The 20,435-nt window shown below is 42.1% G+C and overlaps 1 protein-coding gene across 2 annotated transcripts in view; it reads left to right on the top strand.

Moving 5' to 3' along the window:
• The window catches only part of TNKS (tankyrase), a 269,901-nt gene that overhangs the window by 194,184 nt on the left and 55,282 nt on the right, over positions 1-20,435 (top strand). For both annotated transcript variants that reach the window (XM_068233708.1, XM_068233707.1), the window contains exons 10-13: positions 872-963; positions 7,172-7,250; positions 12,613-12,784; positions 14,822-14,901. In XM_068233708.1, coding sequence (XP_068089809.1) covers positions 872-963; positions 7,172-7,250; positions 12,613-12,784; positions 14,822-14,901 — 423 coding nt within the window. The remainder of the gene's footprint in view (positions 1-871; positions 964-7,171; positions 7,251-12,612; positions 12,785-14,821; positions 14,902-20,435) is intronic.

Raw genomic sequence — 20,435 nt, 5'->3', positions numbered from 1 at the left:
ATAAACATATGTATCAGCACATAACGGAGGATGCAGCATTGAGAATACAAGAAGCAACTGTACATTTCGCAGCTTCAGCATGGCAGGAGGGAGGGAGCGGAGTAAAAACAGAGTAAACGTTACATCAAAAGGATTGTTGCTCTCTGCAATGCACGCTCTGGGGAACATCAGTCTGTTTATTGCTGTGCTAACGCTGCTATGGGCATGGGAAGGACCGACATAGTGGGGGCACAGGCAGCTGACTCGCATAGAAGCCGAAGGGTTGGACTTTTCAAGACATTTTTTTGTGCTGAAAAATTCGGCTTTTATGAGAGTATATACGGTAAATCAGTTTGTCCAGATCTCTAAATATTTTATCATGAATGTGGTGATGCAGCTTCATATTAGCGTAGGGTGAAATTATTATTTTTATTTCACATTTTAAAAAAAATATTAATCTTGTTAAATGCAGATTGACAATCTGTGATTTTTTTTTTTTTTTTTGAGAGAGAGAGTTTGTGTTTCTGGAAGCAATGCTTGAGTTCAGGCTGGTGAAGCAAGTAGACAATATATTCTCTAGCTCCTTGCTCGCCTAGATGACATGGGCATTGCTTATCCTTGGCACTGCAGTAATAAAATCAAAATGGTTTTCAGAGAAGCATAATTTACCACTGATCACCCTTGCATTCTGCTCAGCATGGTGGGTATCTGAGCCCAGTGTTTGATAAATGACTGAAAGATTCCATCTGTGAGTAGTAGAAAGAATGCCTTAGGAATGTATAACATACAGATATCATGAAAGGCTGCAAAACTCAAGCGTCCCACTAGATTCTTTGTGGGGTTTTTTTGTTTTTTTTTTCCCTTTCTTAACACACATTGATACCTTTTGCAGCACTGTGCGGTGGCCTCAATACATCCAAAAAGGAAGCAAATAACTGAACTGCTGCTTAGGAAAGGAGCCAGCGTCAATGAGAAAAACAAAGAGTATGTGTTGTTTTTGCACTTCATGATACATGGCATTGTTAATATAATTTTGTTTCAAAACTTTGTAGGCTATGCACTAAATTATGCCGATATTCACAAACTTCAGCTTGCAGTATCTGAGATTTGGCATGGTAAACCAGAAGAATATAATATTTTTATTTATTTATTTTGTCCTCTTTAGTTCTGTGAAAAGAAATGCTAACACTTGTATAGCGCTTTTCTCCTTCGGTATTTTAGTGTGCTTCAAAGTTGTAGCCACGAAGGGCATGCTCATTACGTTATTATTAACCCTTGGACTGCCGCAGACATCTATTGGACGTCTGAAGGCATTTTTAGTACAAAACTTGTTTCCCGGTATTCCTTTGCCATGGACGTCAAAGCATTTTGTACAGAGTTTTGGCTCAGTGAGAACTTTCTACTTTACTTGAAATAGGCAAATGATTCTAAGTTGATGCAAGAGTATGTAAATGTTACTTTCACTGCAAGATTTGATTTGTCTTGTTTTACAACAGATTTTCATAATAATTAGTATAATTCTGTATCACAATAATAACCAATTCTCAATCATCTGAAGTTTATTTGCACCTCAATTAAATCTCATCTGACTAATGTGGACTTTGGTAAATGTAAATTTGGGCAAGGCATTCAGAAAACACAATACAAACATTACTGTCACTGGTGTATAAGTAGTTTTAAAAACATCTGTCAGTCTAAGGGAAAGGGGTCTTACCCACTTATTAAACCTGACAGGGCACACCTGTGAAGTGAAAACCATTTCAGGTGACTACCTCTTGAAGCTCATTAAGATAATGCCAAGAGTGTGCCAAGCTGTAATCAAAGCAAAAGGTGGCTACTTTGAAGAACCTAGAATATGACATATTTTCGGTTGTTTCACACTTTTTGGTTATGTACTATACTTCCACATGTGTTAATTCATAGTTTGGATGCCTTCAGTGTGAATCTCAATGTTCATAGTCATGAAAATAAGGAAAACTCTTAATGAGAATATGTATACACACTGTATGTCCAGTTTTGATTGCTTAAAACATGTTGAAAGATTGATGCCAAAATGTTAGGTGTTTCCATTATTTTGTCCAACCCATGTATGTATGTATGTATGTATGTATGTATGTATGTGTGTACGTATGGGTGTGTGTGTGTGTGTGTGTGTGTATGTATATGTATATAATATATTGTGTCTGTGTGTAAAATATATTTACAGTGCTGCCCATAATTATTCATACCTCTGGCAAGTTTTGACTTCGTTACTTTTATTCAACCAGCGAGTAATTTTTTGACTGGAAAAGAGGCTTCTTCCAAAAGATAAGGCGATGTACAAGAGGCATTATTGTGGGGGGAAAAAACAAATTCTCTGCTTTTATTTGCTTTTGCGCAAACAATGTCCAATCCTACATTTTTCACACCCTTCACAAACTGTCAGTCTGTGGGAAAATCCAAAGATCTATACCATTCCAAATAGTCCAAGCTGTTCTAAAGCATCCTAATGGCTCTGATTAATTGGGAACATCTGTTTTAATCAATTCAACAGGTGAAAAACAGCAGCTCTCTGCAGTTGGTTTGTGGACAGTCATGGCTAAGGCAAAGGAGCTCAGTGAGGCCCTGTGGCTGCGCATCGTGGCCGCTCACAAGTCAGGAAAGGACTACAAGGCCATTTCTAAATGTTTTCAAGTATTTCAAAGTATTATTAAAACATAAAAGATGTTAAGCACAAATCTCAGAGGACATGGTCGGAAGCCAAAAGTGACACCTGTGCTGGCCATGAGGATTGTGAGAGAGGTGAAAAAGAATCAAAGGATCACCACCAAGGCCATCCTGGTGAATCTGGGCTCTGCTGGTGGCAATGTCTCAAAGCAGACAATCCAACGGACACTGCACTTTGCTGGGTTCCATGGGTATGCAGAACAAGGAGAATGCCACTTCTGCAGATAAGGCACACAAAATCTTGCTTGGCCTTTGCAAATGCTCATCTGGACAAAGAAGACGACTTCTGGCCTTCTGTGTTATGGCCAGATGAAACAAAAATTGAATTGTTTGGTCACAATGATGTTTCCTTCCTTTGGCATAAAAAGGAGAAGCCTTAAAGCAAACCTGAACTGAAAATTAAAAGTCAAAATAAACATACACACATAATACTTACCTCCAGTGTAGTCTGCTCATCAATCTCTCCTCTCCAGCGTCCTGTTTGTCTACTGTGATCAATGGAATTTTTTGTCCTCCATTTTGAAAATGGCCATTACCCCCTAACAGCTTCTTGGTCAGAACACTGTTTAACTGTAATATCGCCCACTTGAGCCATAGGGAAACATGGACATGGCCTTGCTTATCAGTTGTCTTTTCAGTTATAACTGACAGCAACTGTTATATTTCAGTTGTGACAAAATTTTGTCAGCGCTAGAAGGAATCATTGCAAGAAGAAAATGGTGAGCTTCTGAGAGGAAATGATGGCGAGGTAAGTATGTAATATTCATTTGCAGCTACATCATGTGTTTATTTTAAATAATTTTACTCAGTTCAGGTTCACTTTAAACCCAAAGAACACCATCCCCACTGTCAAACATGTTGCTGGGAACCTAATGCTTTGGGTTTTTTTTCAGCCAATGGACCAGAGAACCTAATCACAGTAAACGGCACCATGAAGAAAAGAGCAATACTTGAGGATTCTCAATGACATCAGGCAGTCTGCAGAGAAATTTGTCCTTGGTCACCAGTGGACATTTCAGCATGGGAATAATCCAAAACACAAAAGTGGTGAAGAAATGGTTAGCAGACAACAACATTTACTGTTTTGGAGTGACCCAACCAGAGTTCTGACTTGAATCCAATTGAGAATGTGTGGAGAGAGCTAAAGATCAGAAGGGTGGCAAGAAGACCCTCCAACCTAAGAGATTTGGAGCTCTTTGCTAAAGATAAATGGGCAAAAATACCCGTGGAGACATGCAAAAAGCTGGTCTGCAATTATAGGAAGAGTTTGATTGCTGTAATAGCCCATAAAGGATTTTCTATTGATTATTGAGAAGGGTATGAATAATTTTGAACTGAACACATTTTGAATACATTCAAAATACATTCAAATGTAAATAAATGCTGAGAAATGTTTTTTTTTTCTCCACAATAATGCCTCTTGTACATAGTCTTATTATCTTTTGGGAGACACCTATGTCATTTACTTGCTGGTTGAATTAAAGTAACTTTAAGTCTAAATTTGCCAGGGGTATGAATAATTATGGGCAGCACTGGATATTTGTATTGACGCATATATGAGTGCCATACATGATTTGACACGCCCCCTCACCGCAATTATGTGTTCCCAAAGCCAATCAAAGAGTCTGATGAACACATGATCATGGCTTTAGCCAGAAGCAATAATCATTCATTGAAATGAAATTAAGCACAACCACAAACACTTCCTTTTAACCTCTTGACGACCAGCTAACGCCGATTGGCGTAAACTGGTCGTCTGCGGGTTTGCATCCGTTCACGGAGGGTGTCTCCGTGAACAGCCGGAGAGCCGCCAATCGCGGCTCGCCGGCAAAATGTAAACACGCGGGGAAGAAATCCCCGCTGTTTACATCATACGGCGCTGCTGCGTAGCAGCGCCGTAAGGCAGATCGGCGATCCCCGGCCTCTGATTGGCCGGGGATCGCCGGCATATGATAGGCTGAAGCCTATCCTTCAATGCGCAGGAAGGATATCCGTCCTGCACAGCCCAGGAAGGAAGAGGTAGGGAGGGAGAGGGAGGGAGCACAGAAACCGATGCGGAGGGGGGCTTTGAAGAGCCCCCCCGCAAAGCGCAGGAAGCCGGCGGCGATCAGACCCCCCCCGGCAGGACATCCCCTAGTGGGGAAAAAAAGGGGGGGGGGGGAGTCTGATCGCCCTGGCATAATACTGATCTGTGCTGCGGGCTGGAGAGCCCACGCAGCACAGATCAGGCAAATCACCCCTGGTCGGCAAGTGGTTAACTTAGGACACTGTCATAAGTACACAGTATACAGTGTGTGGGGACATCTAGTGGATAAAGTGGATTGCCGTATTTTTCGGAATATAAGACGCTCCGGAATATAAGACGCACCTAGGTTTAGAGGATAAAAATGAGGGGAAAAAATAATACATTAAACCTAGGTGTGTCCATGGTGCAGGAGCGTCTTGTGGATCTGCCCCCCCCCCCCCTCCTCCCCAAGCGCTATCTAAGCTACAGTAAAACCTTGCTGCCTCACGAACTACCTTACAGTAACTCCTGCTGCCCCTTTAGCTACACCAACCCCCTGCCATCCCCACCAGCTCCATTAACCACATCAATTACCTCCATTAATCAGCACTACTAATTACAGCTACATTAATATTTATACAGAAATCAGAATCTGCAACAAAACTACAAGCAGATACAACAATGTTCAGACAGTAGGAATAGGTAAAGGTAACAAGTTTTACGATTTTGAGGAGCAGGTGTCCATGTGGGAGAGGGCCAGTGGAGTGGGCTGTGGGATCAGTGCTCATCCAAAGCACCAGCAGTAGAGGCTGAAGGAGGCAAGGGGGTAATGTCCAGGTCACAGCCAGAGCAACTTGCTGCAGATGTTGCAGAAGCTGGATGCTGGTGGGTCTCAGCTGAGGCAGCACGTGCGGCCATTTGTCCCCCTCCTAAGCGTGGCAGTGAAGTGCTGGAGTTGATGGCCGCGGTTCAGATGCGACTGCAGAGCGGCAGATATGCCAGGATACCGTGGCCATGATCTCAATGGATGTCGGGGAGAGAGCCGAGTTCAGCCTGCTTGGCTGATGGCTGGAAGTCTGAGGCATGCTATTAGTGCAGAGAGCAGCGGAAGGCGTTATTACCGATCCGGGATCCAGCCGACGAGTCCTCCATCTGCTTCTATATCTTCAATACCGGCGCGCGCTGATCCCTGTTTTGTAACTTCCTGGTCTGCCGCGCTGACCTCGGCGACTCGCGTGCGTCAGGGTCATGCAGTGAGAGAGCGGCTGACCAGGAAGTTACAAGACTGGGATCAGCACGCGCCGGTATTGAAGATATAGAAGCAGATGGAGGACTCGTCGGCTGGATCCCGGATCGGTAATAACGCCTCCCACTGCGCTCTGCACTAATAGCATGCCTCAGACTTCCAGCCATCAGTCAAGCAGGCTGAACTCGTCTCTCTCCCCGACATCCATTAAGATCATGGCCACGGTATCCTGGCATATCTGCCGCTCTGCAGCCGCATCTGACCAGCGGCTATCAACTCCAGCACTTCATGGCCACGCTTAGGAGGGGGACAAATGGCTGCACGTGCTGCCTCGGGCGCCATGTATATACGAAATTTCAAACATTTGGAATATAAGACGCACTGACTTTTTCTCTCCACTTTTGGGGAGAAAAACAAGATATAGATCAATTCATTGTGATAAATAGTGATAGTTATTGGCAAATGAATGGGAGGTGAAAGTTGCTCAGATGCAAAAAAATAAACAACCCTGTGGGCTTAAGTGGTTAATGTATGTATATTGTATGGACAGCTGGAAATTTAGTCTGACAGTTGGCTTGCGCCTGTGAGGCAGACTTTGTCATCAGTATCTATGCCTAGTCACCCCCAGGTCCCATTTTCTTATGCAAATATAGAGTACCTCACTGTTTTGCGAGTCAAATGCTCTAAAATTAAGATTACTTACAAAGAAAGCCAGGGGCCATTCACATAATTTAATCCCTAACTTGATAACTCCTAATTTATTAGTAGGGACGGTAAATTACATGCTAACAATTTTGAGTTGCTGCAGTATTGTGCAATTTAAAAAAAAAATGTAGCTTGAAAATGAATAAACCTAATAAAGCTGATGTGAGGATTTCATTGGTCCATTTTTAAACTGCATAAATTTGCATGAAAAACATCCTCTGAATTTATTTGCATCTCATCAACACCTTTTTTTATTAGCAATTCTATTCAAATGATACTGTCATAAAGCTTGTCACTATTTGGACTACCGGTAGTTTTTAAATTGTGGATACAATGCCATGGTTTTGTGTTTTGCTTGGCACATATAGTTGCCACTCAGCATGATAGTTTTGTCCAGACTGTTAGAATGGAAATGCCCCAGGATGATTTTATTAAATTGAAAAGTATTTTATCAAACCTTTTCACTAACCTGACCTTGCAAAATACATACGATATTTATACCTTTAACAAACTGATTTTTTTGTTTTTAGTTTTATGACACCGTTACATATAGCGGCTGAGAGGGCACATAATGATGTTGTGGAAGTTCTGCACAAACATGGAGCAAAAGTAAGTCCAAGCCTATTGATGGTCATGTAGTTGCACTAGTACAACAGTACAGGAGAGCATGGTTTCTCATTTTATATGTACAACATGTGCCATTTTGTTTGAATAGCACTAATTGTTTAAAGGGGCACTATGGCAAATGTCTTTGTTTTTAGTCACTATAATATTAATGTTTGGATGTGTACCATACTTAGGAACATGTATTGTAGCAGATTAAAAAAAAAAATTACACAGCCAATTACTTTTACAGCTTTAGAGTCACGTCGGCAGATTTACCTTACTGACGCGACTCAGGCTAATCCATGTTGAAGTAGGAGGCATCTTTTTATGGTGTTGGAGCGGCCGTTATTGCCCACTCCTCTGGTCAGCTCAGTTAGGATCCTTCCATTTTCCAACTGCACTATTGTGCCGTTACAGAGGTCACCCCCAATGGCGTAAAGTGCTGGATGCGGCTGCTGTGAAGAGTGGGACGCAGCCGCCAGCTGACCAGGATGCAGCCGCACGGATTACGCTGCCCGGCAAGGACCCTATAGCGAAGCTGGCAATGAAACGGACACCTATTGTTGTCTGTTTCTATGGTTACCAGACTTCGCTTTTTGAACTGCGCAAGGCAGCGGCGGGAACAAAGGGCACAGGGGTCCTTGCCGGGCAGCGTAATCCGTGCGGCTGCGTCCTGGTCAGCTGGCGGATGCGTCCCACTCTGGACGGCGGCTGCGTCCCACTCTTTACAGCAGCCGCATCCAGCACTTTACGCCATTGGGGGTGACCTCTGTAACGGCACAATAGTGCAGTTGGAAAATGGAAGGATCCTAACTGAGCTGACCAGAGGGGTGGGCAATAACGGCAGTTCCAACAACATAAAAAGATGCCTCCTACTTCAACATGGATTAGCCTGAGTCGCGTCAGTAAGGTAAATCTGCCGACGTGACTCTAAAGCTGTAAAAGTAATTGGCTGTGTACAAATTTTGTTTTTAATCTGCCACAATACATGTTCCGAAGTAGGGTACACATCCAAACATTAATATTATAGTGACAAAAAACAAAGAAATTTGCCATAGTGCCCCTTTAAGTGAAAATAACCTTAACAAGGCAACTCGTATATGTACTAGAATGTAAAGAGGTTGGTTGGAAGGATGATTTCTCTCCCTGCACATACGGTACTATATAATCTTTTTATAGATGAAGAAATGTTTTGCAATCTTGTACTCTATATACATTCACTGAGATTTGGTAATGTATAAAGTCAATTAACATTTTATGCGCTGGGAGCATATTTCAAGATTTTTAGTAGTGTTGCTGTTTGGGTTCAGCAGTATTTCAATCCAAAATCGCTGTGTTCTGTCTTGAAGGCCTCTATTTGAGAATACTGTACTCTTATTCACACCGATTGCTGAAACCACTATTTTCTATGTCCGTGCTGAGTTGCATTTTCACATAAAGCAACGGGTTTATGTTAAATTCAGCCAGTGCTGATTTGCAAATGCAGTCTATACTGACATAGGCTAAAGGAGTTTTGGCATTGATAACAGGAATATTGGCATTCTGAAACCATGTTCTTCAGTGCTGGAACATTTGGATTTATGGTTCAAACACTTTAGAAGTGTGACTTACACTTATACCTCTGGCTGTGGCACAGCTGTATTAGTGTCTGAAGATTTTTGTACTTTTAGAACAAAAAAAATGTATTACATTTGTTAAATGTTAGAGTATTGTATAAACAATTACAGAGAGTGCCCGGCAACAGGCGCAATCAAAGACGCGCACCACTGGCCCAGTACAGCCATACTACTCCGGGTCATAGCGACCCGGAAGCAGTAGCGGCCCATAGTGGTTTGCTGGCGAACGGTTCACCAACATCTCTAATGACAAATAGTAGTTAGGGGGGGGGGGGGGGGGGGGAAATCCATACATTGCAAAATGAGAAGTTAAAAAATAGAAGAGCATTCAAGAAGTGATTGATATTACCATGTAATTCGTTCATGTTGTTTGATCCACGATGAGCCAACATCATCCTCATCTTTACTACTAGCAGAAAAGAAAAAGGCAGCACCAACTGCCATTTTCTATAACCACACACACTATAATGTGATTGGCAAAAAAATGTGTTTAATGGCTATACTGTACATATACTCAGAGGGAGAAACTGGATGCTTTGCAGTTGGTAAGTTATTTCCCACAATGCAAGAAGGTTCAAAGAAAGGAAACTGTCATGACATGTGGCCATGACCTCACACTGTGGGAGGGGTTTCATCACAATATTAGCTACACAGACCCCCCTGACGATCTATTCGAGCAAAGGTAAAGATTTCTCACAGGAAAGGGGGTATTGGCTACTGATTGGGTTAAAGTTCCTCTTTAAAAACAGCCAAAAGAGCAAAGTTTATACTATAAGTCCAAATTCAGAGTTGTTAAAAAGTAAGTAAATTATCCAAGTTTCGCCATATTTAACTCAACTTGCAAACAAATTAAATTCACAATCTCCAGGAACTTTACTTTTATGTAACGTAACTTATGGTTGCGTTTCTTATATGAGGAACATAACTGAAGCCAAATTCTTGTGGGAGTGATGCATAATGGCTGTACTTGTTGGAGATGGGAATTGCAAGGCCTGTTTTGGGAAGCTCTGTTTTGAAAGTTGGTAGTAGTCTACTTCTTCTGATGTAAATACAAGTACCTTCATTTTTATTGGCGTACAAGTAGTATGTTTTATATAAACCATTTTTAAAGTGTTATAATAAATAATGCAAAATTATTTCTAAATACATTTAATGTCAGTGCAAGAATATTTATTTTCTTTTATTGCATACAATGAATGGGCTGTAGAATCCCTTACGGTTACTGAAGTTTCCCTGGTTCTCAGAATCAACTGAAGGGGTTAACAAGCTACAGTAGATTTTAGGTTTCCCTCCAAGCAGTGATAATTGTTTGTAATGGCTGATGTAAGGACTGAACCTGTTGTTACTGAAACAGACTGTGCTACTGTCTTCCTTCTGTCCAGCATAGGCATCTCAGGGTCAGATACAATTACAAAATTAGGTCAATACATTTATCTGAAAATCCTATGGTGCTTCAAAGGCATTCAGCTTTTATGAAAATTACTTTGCTACTCAAACTCTGATTCATCCCTGTTCCTGGCACCAGGATGAGTAATTTAATTGGAGTATCTTGGCCATTTATCTGCAGTGATATCTTTGTGTCATCTTTGTGTCATTTCTATATAAACTGCTTCTGGTAGCTTCAAATGGTCTGTTTCTCCTTTGTGATTAGGTAAAAGCAGAAAGCAAGGACTGGAAGAACTGAATTACAGTATTTGAAAGGCACTTTGCCATTTATTCCACAGAGCTGTAGATGAGCCTCCGTAGACTTTAAAATATGTGTATTAAAGCATGTAGTTGATATTTTTGCAGCCTTTCTTATTTAATGCATTGTCATACCGTGTTCGTAGGATATTCTTCTTGTAGATTGACATGGCTTGAGCTCTGGGGGTCATGGGCAGGAGTGCTACACAAGTGGTTCACCCTTTACCTTTGCAATGCATTGATCACCACAAAGATTGTAGCAGCAGTGGTGCAAATGATATTAGATCAGGTGTCCAATCGTTTACCACTCCACTACAATGTTTCACTAAATACTCAATCTGAGGTGATATTTCTCCTCTGCCACATCCACTTCCTGTTTCCACTCTACCCTTCCCTGCCACCAGCACATCTCCAGGGAGAACGACCTTGTACTTTGTTCTATTAAATATCAGTTAAGGCAGGTTGTTGTTTTTGTTTTGTTGGGTTTTTTTTTGTTTTGTTTTTTCAGTTGATGTTTTTATAGAATGAAATCTGTTTTGCTTAAGAGAGCATTTATTTTCAAGACCATCCTACATTCTTAACTACTTCACTACCAAGAGCCATTTTAAAAATGGATATTTTCACTATACAGTATCTGCATGTGGATAGAAAACACACAAGTGTCTAGAATTCCAATTATGTTTCAGTTTAACACTTTAAAGGTTTAAGAGAATACAGTGTTCTCCCCAGGCTCTTTTAGCCGGGTGCTCCACCCGGCTAATTCTGGTGAGCACCCGGCTATCCCCTACTCATCCTCCTCCTATGCTGTAAGCAGAGTTGGGCCAGCCCTTCAATCCCCCTGGTGCCCCACCCGGCTACTTTTTCATGCCACCCAGCTGGGAAAAAATTCTGGGGAGAACACTGGAATATATAATTGAATTAAATCATTACTTGCCTATCTTAGTTTTTAATAGTGTTAGAGAAAAATAGATGCGACTTATTCTACAATGCAAGATTAGGCGAATACACAATTAAAGGAATATTTAAGTCATTAGAAAAAAAAAAGATTTTAACTTACCTGAGGCTTCTTGCAGCCACCTCGAGTCCTCCTGTGCCCACGTCGTCGTCCTGCTCACCTCCGACCAGCAGCTGCAATCCCTGCAAGGCTGGCCTGTCACCATGAGTTGCTGGCTACTGCACATGTGCAGCCCCGAGCAGTGCGCATCTGGTCATGCTCCAGCTGCCGGGAGTGCTCTGCACATGCACAGTAGCAGTTTTTGCGTATTGCGCATGCAATGAGTGCTCATGGGAGTGGGATCAGGGTTCTCGGGGCTGCCCATGCGCAGTAGCTGGCGATGGGCCAGCTTTGCGGGGTTCATCTCTGCTGGCCGGAAGGGATCAGGATGACGTCATGGGCACAGGACTCCTCCAGGGGGATGCAATAAGCCCCAGGTAAGTTAAAATCCTTTTTTTTTTTATGACTTAAATATTCCTTTAATTTAGTCTCTTCCTACCTGATCTTCCCCTAAAGCACCCGCAGTGCAATATAAACGTTCTACAATTGTTGGTAAATAGGGCAGAATGTTAAAATGAGATGAGTGACTTAAAATGGTTTCCTTGAGCATTATGACAATTCGTTTTGTAAAAAATAATAATAATAATAAAAATAATAAATATATGCAGGAAGCAACAAAATTCCTAGCACTACTGGATGATGAAACAGATACAGTATTTAAACAAACTACAAATACCTATAGTCAACGGTAACAGGCATCCTAGTGTGAATAGAATGGACAATTGTTTTCAACCAGAATATTCTGGCCTTTCACTTATGCTACTTCCTTATGAAGATGTAATGCTTATTTTCTTATCTTAAAATAAACATAAGTGGCACCATAAATGGTTCCAGTTCTTTTTGTTTACAACTGCTGTATTTCCCTTCTTCTGAGTTTGCTGGTATAAAAATAGTTTATTCAGTGATGTCCGTGACAGATGAACTGCTCTTTTCACTTGCAAGTGCACATAGTCTACTGTTCTTGGACTTTTTTATGAGTTTTTTATAATGCAAGTTTATGTTTACTCTTTAGATGAATGCGCTTGACACACTTGGCCAGACAGCATTGCACAGAGCTGCTCTAGCAGGGCACCTGCAGACCTGTCGTCTCTTGTTGAGCTTTGGTTCAGATGCATCCATCATCTCTTTGCAAGGATTTACAGCAGCACAGATGGGGAATGAAGCTGTTCAGCAAATTCTTAGTGGTGAGTCGGCATACCTTTAATCTCCAATATTTACTCTAAGATCATTCATTAGTGATAAAACTGTGCTTTCACTGAAAAGACACATAGCTTCTTATCCAATTCAATCTTTTTCCTAGGAGATAGTTTTTCATCTTCTGTTTAAAATAACTTGCTTGCTGGTGGCTTAAAGGGCACTTTATTGGTAACATGTAAAAATATTACCTAGGAGAAAATTTAGGAGAAAACGTGAGTTGGATTGGGCCTATAGTGTATAGATTTAGAGCCCTTTACGCTTGTTGCGTCACAAAAAAAGCCACATCCCCTCGCAGAAGCAGTGATAACCTGTGAGGCTATTGCCGTGATTGCGGTGGGTAGCATTGTAATGCCACAAGAGTAACAGTGCGTTGCCGGCTGAAGACCCAAAAGTGAGTCATACTTTCAGTGGAGATGTCGGGCTGCAGTGAAGACCCTCATTGACCACCATTGATGTAAGATAAGTGGCCGTGTTCACACTTCATGTCTGTGACGCAAATAAATGCTTGACTATTAACGATCGATGTATAAATAGCACTGCTTGAAAAATAGGGGAAAGTACTGCACCAGTAGCATGTGTGTATATATCCAAATAGACTGTGCAGTAGAGTGAGGTTATGTTCATATACAGTTTTTGTTTGAGGTCTAAATTCTCTAAAGGTAAACAAATCATGTGTAGTCTGGGAGCACAAATAAGTAGTATTCTTCACAGATCTATGGCGAAGGAAAGACACAGTGTTGATGCAGTTGTTAAGGCAGCATTGAACAGGTTACAATTGACAATAGTGCCATTCTGTAGTAGTCAATTGAGGCCTCTATCGTGTGTGTCGGTGATGAGTCCACATACAATCAGACCATATCAGTGGCTAATGTGGTTTGCATAGGCCAGGGATGTCAGACAGGTCCTACGAGGGCTGTGGTCCTCACACATTGATACAGCTCAAATTAAAGGACCACTGTAGGGGGGTCGGGGGAAAATGAGTTGAACTTACCGGGGCTTCTAATGGTCCCCCGCAGATATCCTGTGCCCACGCAGCCACTCACCGATGCTCCGGCCCCGCCTCCGCTTCACTTCTGGAATTTCAGACTTTAAAGTCTGAAAACCACTGCGCCTGCGTTGCCGTGTCCTCGCTCCCGCTGACGTCACCAGGAGCGTACTGCGCAGGCCCAGTCTGTGCCTGCGCAAGTGGAGCGCTCCCTACTTGCTTTGTTTTAATGAGGTTTTAAAGGGGATACTGTGCTGCTTTTGAATTAAATTTAAACGTATTCAACTGCCCACTTTATTCATATACGTGTGTCCTCTTAATGCCCCTTTTGTCCTCTAGTCCCACTCTGTCCTGTCCCCCTGTGTTTCTGCCTCTGTCCCGTCCCCCTGCCCTCTTCTTTCCCTGTCTAAGGCATGTGTGGGGAGCCTGTGGCTTACCGCTGGATGACACAGTGCAGAGAAGAACAGCTGTAATTCTCTGTCCAGGTTCTGTGCTCACAGGCGAAGTCTCTCTCCATTCACTTCTGTGTTGGTGATGTAAGTAAAGGGAAAGAGACTTCAGCTACGAGCACAAATCCCCAACAGAGGATTACCGCTGTTCATCTCTGCACTGTGGCAGTAAGCCACAGCCTCCCCACACATGCCTTAGACAGGTAAAGAAGAAACCAAGAGCCAGAGGTGGACAAGACGGCTGCATGCAAACAGGAAGGGGGGGGCAAAGGAGGATGGGGGGATGGGACAGCCGCAGGGAGACAAGGGGGTGGTGACACAGGACTACAACATGGGGGCAGGACAGCCACAGGGAAACTGGGCACATTATTGTGGGTATTGTTGTCTGCAGGAAACACCTTCCATGTGTACATGTAGATAAATGGCTTCATCACATGTTTGTCTACCTTTTAGTTGGGTTTATTAAATCCCATTTTTGCCTCTGAAACAAGTGTTGGAGTGTGAAATGTACTGTATTTTTCGGACCATAAGACGCACTTTTTCTTATTACTAGTTTAACTATTCTGTATTGATTTATTTTGTTCACGCAGAAAGCACACCTGTCCGAACTTCTGATGTTGATTATAGACTACTTGAAGCTTCCAAAGCTGGAGATTTGGATACTGTAAAGGTAAGATCTGTCAGCAGCTCTGAGTATTTAATAAAGCTCTCTACACTATACCAGTATTTCTGCTTTAGGTGGGAGAAAGAAAGGACACCACGCAAACTTTTACAGTAGGTTGTTTTTGAATTATCGCATATTCTAAAATTGTTTTTTCATGATGTCTCCTTTAAAGGACCACTTTTGCCAAAAAACTAACATTTAAAATGCATACATATAAAATGTACCACATTTGGCGGGCCATAAAAGCACCTAAGTTTAGAGGACAAAAACCAGTGAAAAAAATATACTAAACCTGGTGGGTGCATGGTGCAGGGGTGTCTTGTAGATGTTCTCCCCCCAATTATTATGTCCCCCTTGTACCTTTTGTGCCTTCCTCTGTCCCTTTCTGTCCCCATGTGATTTCCTCCTTCCACTTGCCTTCTTCTTTCCTCATGTCCTTTTCTGCCCTTTTCAAAAGAAAAGAAAAATCACATCTTTGCATGCATGGGGAAATTCACATATAGGTTAACAGTACTGTCAATCACCTTAGCACATAAACATTCTGGTAAATGGGAGAGCTGGCTATCCTGGCTGCACAGCTGGCACTGACTGATCACACAGACATCCCTGTGTGGGTAGCACAATTACCATGCAGTCTATAGAGAGGGAACTGTGCCTGGTGCGTGGCATCGTTCACACCTGTCCCCAAGCCATCCTGCTGTGCAGCTTCCAGCACTTTGTCCTCTTCTGTCGCTCCTGTGTCCTCCATCCTTATCTGCTCTTAATCCTTCCCCATTAATGTCCTCCATTCATGCACCTGTGCCCGCCACGGCTCCTTCAGCCTCCAGACAGAGCAACCTATCAGGTGGGGTCCTGCAGCTAGCCTCGACAATCACTGTCGCTCTGCTTGTAAACAGGTTCCAGTGGACTCTGAGGCGGTCCCATGGTTCCGTCATTGAGACCAATCACTGCACGATAATCTGCAGCTTATTTTTTCTGCATTGCATTTAGAATAACACATTCAATGGAAATTGCTCTATTCAACTGTATTGGTTTCAGTGTTGTTGCAAATAATTGCATTGCAATTTCACACACAGTGGAAATGGGCCCTAATATATCGGTACCCGGGTGTGGATTAAAAGTGCAGTTTAAAGGATTCAGTGCCTCATGTTCTTAGTATGAATCCAGCTGTTGTCCATCCCTCCAGCGAGCATCTACTGCCAGACATTCATCTCAGCATTTGAAATTTGTATGTCCCTGTCTGAAGCATGATTAGCTGCATACTTTTATATATTTTTATAGAAATGTAACCTAAAACTGCTTTAGATTTTTTTAAAAAAAGCCCTAAAAGTATAAGAAAAACTAGTTAAACAAATGGAATAAAATTATACTTGGTCATATATTCATTAAAAATCTAATCCAATCACAGACCTGCCTGTGATAAAAGTAAGCAAATCATTTAGAATGACACCCTTGTTCATCCTTACCTGCAACTATAGTTGATCAGTCTTGCACTTTGACTTAGGAAATTTACCCGATCCTCCATACAGAACAGCTGGAACAAAAAGAGGGACACCGAGAGACCAATATAGTGTAGCATACACTGGTACATCGAGGTGTGTAGAAAGCATATGTGCAATATACTCACAAGTCAGGGTTACTGCATAGGTAACCAACGTAAAGGCAGGTGGGGAGATTAGACCTGTCCCTACTCAGGATTAAGAAGTCACTCTCCGTAAAGCAAGGAAAAAAGGGGTAACCAAGGGTGGATATGTGTGATGTAGTATGGTTACAGAGGCGGAGGAGGAGATGATACACTGCTTGCTATCAAACTCTGTATAGATAATATAATGTACTCTCCTCCTCCCCTGCTCTATATTCTTTGACTTGGGATCAGTCTGCACACTGCTAGCTCCACACTTTTTAACAGCTCCTTTCAGCTGCAGCAGTCAGAACACACTGTGTACATCAAGGTGCAGCCTGCTACAGACGCCATACTCTCTTGTGTTGCCAGAATTGCAGGGGCTAGATGTACATACTGTATAACAGGGGTGCCCACACTTTTTCAGCTCACGAGTTACTTTGAGAACTATCCGGTCAAAGTGATCTACTGCACTACAGCTATTTTTATCTGGTAAACAAGTAATGCAGATGATAACCAGGCAATCCAAAAGTTAAAATCACTATTACTTTTCTTGTTGATAAATGATCATTCCCCAGTTTATCTGACTCTTATTTGGTACACACAAAATTTGGTACACAAAAAGGAAGTTGCAGGGCATGCTGGGTTGTCATCTTTTGCTTCTCTACTTCCACTCAGACTTAACTAATGCAACCTGATAGGCTGAAGCCTCTCTTCCTCCTGTTTTCCCCTCCCACACCTCTGTTCCTCTCTGATTAGCCAATATTTCTCATGCTGAGAAAATGCACTTTCTATAGTGAAGGGCGGGCAAATCAGGCAGAGGAGAGTAAGGAAGGAAATGACATTGGCTTCAAGATAGCCACACTTAAAATGGGAAATGCTAAGCAGGATTTTCTTTCTTTTTTTTATTTTTTTCCTGTACAAAAATCACTAAAATCAAAATGTGGACAGTGCAATACATATGTAAGTAGAGCAAGTATTTATCTACTTATAAATGTGTTTGTTTTCTGAGATGGTATGGCTGACAGCTCCTCTTTATAGTACACCTGATGTGTGAGGAATTTGGAGGCTGCCATATTTATTTTCTTTTAAATAAAGCACATTGCCTGACTGCCCTGCTGACCCACTGGCTCTAATGCTTTTAGCCATAGACCCTGAACAAGCATGCAGATTAGGTGCTCTGACTGAAGTATGTTGCTTGTTACAGGTGTGTGATTCAGACACCACTGATGCTTGACCGATCATCAGGACTGCCAGACAACTGGTATTGTTTAAAAGGAAATATGGCAGCCTCCATACCCCGCTCACTTCAGGTGTCCTTTAAAAAATTATAAGTATTATTCACAAAAGACCATATTAGACACAGCAATAAAATAATGAGCAGATTACATTGCATTTAGCATTAATTAGTGTTAATTATACACTTAGAACATGTTACCGGAACATAGTACAGGAAAAAAACCAGCGCGTTAAGTCTCCTTATTCACAGAGTACACCAATATACACCATGGTGGACTACTGACAGAGCGATGTGCCTGTATATACAGTATAATAATCTCAACTAAATCTTTTTAGCCAAGGTTATCAAGGGTTATCAAGAACCTCAATGCGTTTCGTGAACCAAGGCATTTAGTATTGTTCACCTACTCGGAAACGATTCCTGTCTTTTTTTTTATGCCTTATAGAAGTAGATTGGTTGCACTTCATTTAAGTATATCTTTCATAGTAAACCGGAACAATTCCATATTGGGCTTACATACAGTTGTACAAAATCAAAAATGTATATCCTGGAGCATCATAATTGGAAACTCTGTACTGTTGTACAAGGTTTAGCAGAGCAGTGTGTTCTAGAAGCCTTGGCGTTAAAGAGAAGCTCCAACCAAGAATTGAACTGTATCTTGAACATGAGAAATCTATTCCTTTTCACAAACCGACCATCAGGGGGCGCTGTATGACAGATATTGCGGTGAAACCCCTCCCACAAGAAACTGAGGACCGTGGTACTCCTGGCAGTTTCCTATCTGTAAACCTTGTTGCATTGTGGGAAATAACTGTTTACAGCTGCCATAAAACCATGCAGCAGCTACATCACCTGCCAACAGTAAAAATGTCACCATGTAATAAATGTCAGAATGTAAATCAGGGATTTTAAAGATTTTACAAAGGGCAAACACTGACTTAATCATTTATACATAATTATTGTAAAAATGAAGCACTTTTTTTATTACATTATTTTCACTGGAGTTCCTTTTTAAAATGACATTTTGACAACATCTCAAGAAATTAAGCCACACTTAAGTTCACCATTCTAACTTCACTAATGAGGGAAAACAGATTTTTTTTTGTTTTTTGTTATCACTATAAATGTACCGTATTTTTCGGAATTATAAGACGCACTTTTTCTCCCTAAAAAGTGGGGAGAAAAGGTCAGTGCGTCTTATAGTCCGAAGGTATTGTTTGGACCTGCGTCATGTATTTAATAGGTATTGTTCTCCGTCTCCCCTCCATCCCCGTGTCCTCCTCTCTGTGCATTTGTAAGTGTAGCAAGGGTGAGGTGGGGAAAGAGGACAGGATCCTTTTGTTACTTACAGCTTCCCGGATTATTCTGGCGGTGGAGTGCTCAGCGGATCACGTGGTGTGGGTCCGTTAAGGAATCGGCATGACCATCGGCTTATTTCCTTCATCCCCCTGTGTCCTGCTCCCGGTGTCTATGGGTCCCCCTTCCTGTGTCGCGCTGCTCTCGGTCCCCATGTCCGCGTATATACAGTATACACGCTGCAGCCACGCGGCCATCAATAGCAACAAGCCACGCATGTTTGGGTGCCATCTTCCAATCAGGTCGGGGGCGCTGCCCCAGACCGCCAATCACACAGCTCATTGCTCCCTTCTTCCGGCCCGCTGGTCTCGAAGGCGGGACCACAGGTCCATCATTGCGGCAAATCACCGCGCAGTGAAGGGAGCAATGAGCTGTGTGGTTGGCGGTCTGGGGCAGCGCCCCCGCACCTGATTGGGAGATGGCACCCAAACATGCGTGGCTTGTTGCTATTGATGGCCGCGTGGCTGCAGCGTGTATACTGTATATACGCGGACATGGGGACTGAGAGCAGCGCGACACAGGAAGGGGGACCCATAGACACCGGGAGCAGGACACAGGGGGATGAAGGAAATAAGCCGATAGTCATGCCGATTCCTTAACGGACCCACACCACGTGATCCGCGGCGCACTCCACCGCCAGAATAATCCGGGAAGCTGTAAGTAACAAAAGGATCCTGTCCTCTTTCCCCACCTCACCCTTGCTACACTTACCGTACTTTTTTTATAGCAATAATAATGGCAAACAAGTGCAATTAGGACTGGCTGGGTGACTCTCACACTGCACAGTACACCCTACCACTTTTACTGGATACTTTCAATTCTAGTATGTGCGCTGTATTTTCATTTGTTATACTGCAGCATCTTCGATCATGATTTGTAGGGCTTTACTATATATATATATATATATATATATATATATATATATATATATATATATATATATATATATATATATATATATATATATATATATATATATATATATATATATATATATATTTTAGAGTATTTGATCACTCAGTCATACTGTATGCTACACATACTCTGTGTGTGCACTAGCTTTTCAACTAATCCTTCTGTGCTGTGGGTCTCCCTTTCCTACTTTCCCATTTCCATCCCAGTCAGCTGAAACTGTGGAGTAATAACTGGCTTCCACACACTATGCACGTTACCCAGGGCTTAAACATAAGACGCCCCTGGACCATGGAGGCACCAGGTTTAGTAGGATTTTTTTCCCCCTGATTTTTGTCCTCTAAACCTGGGTGTGTCTTATAGTCCAGAGCGTCTTATAGCCCGAAAAATACGGTACTTTCATAATCTCGA

Source organism: Hyperolius riggenbachi, chromosome 1 (genome assembly GCF_040937935.1).
Source record: "Hyperolius riggenbachi isolate aHypRig1 chromosome 1, aHypRig1.pri, whole genome shotgun sequence".
Taxonomy (NCBI): domain Eukaryota; kingdom Metazoa; phylum Chordata; class Amphibia; order Anura; family Hyperoliidae; genus Hyperolius; species Hyperolius riggenbachi.
This window is presented reverse-complemented; position numbering and strand designations above follow the sequence as displayed.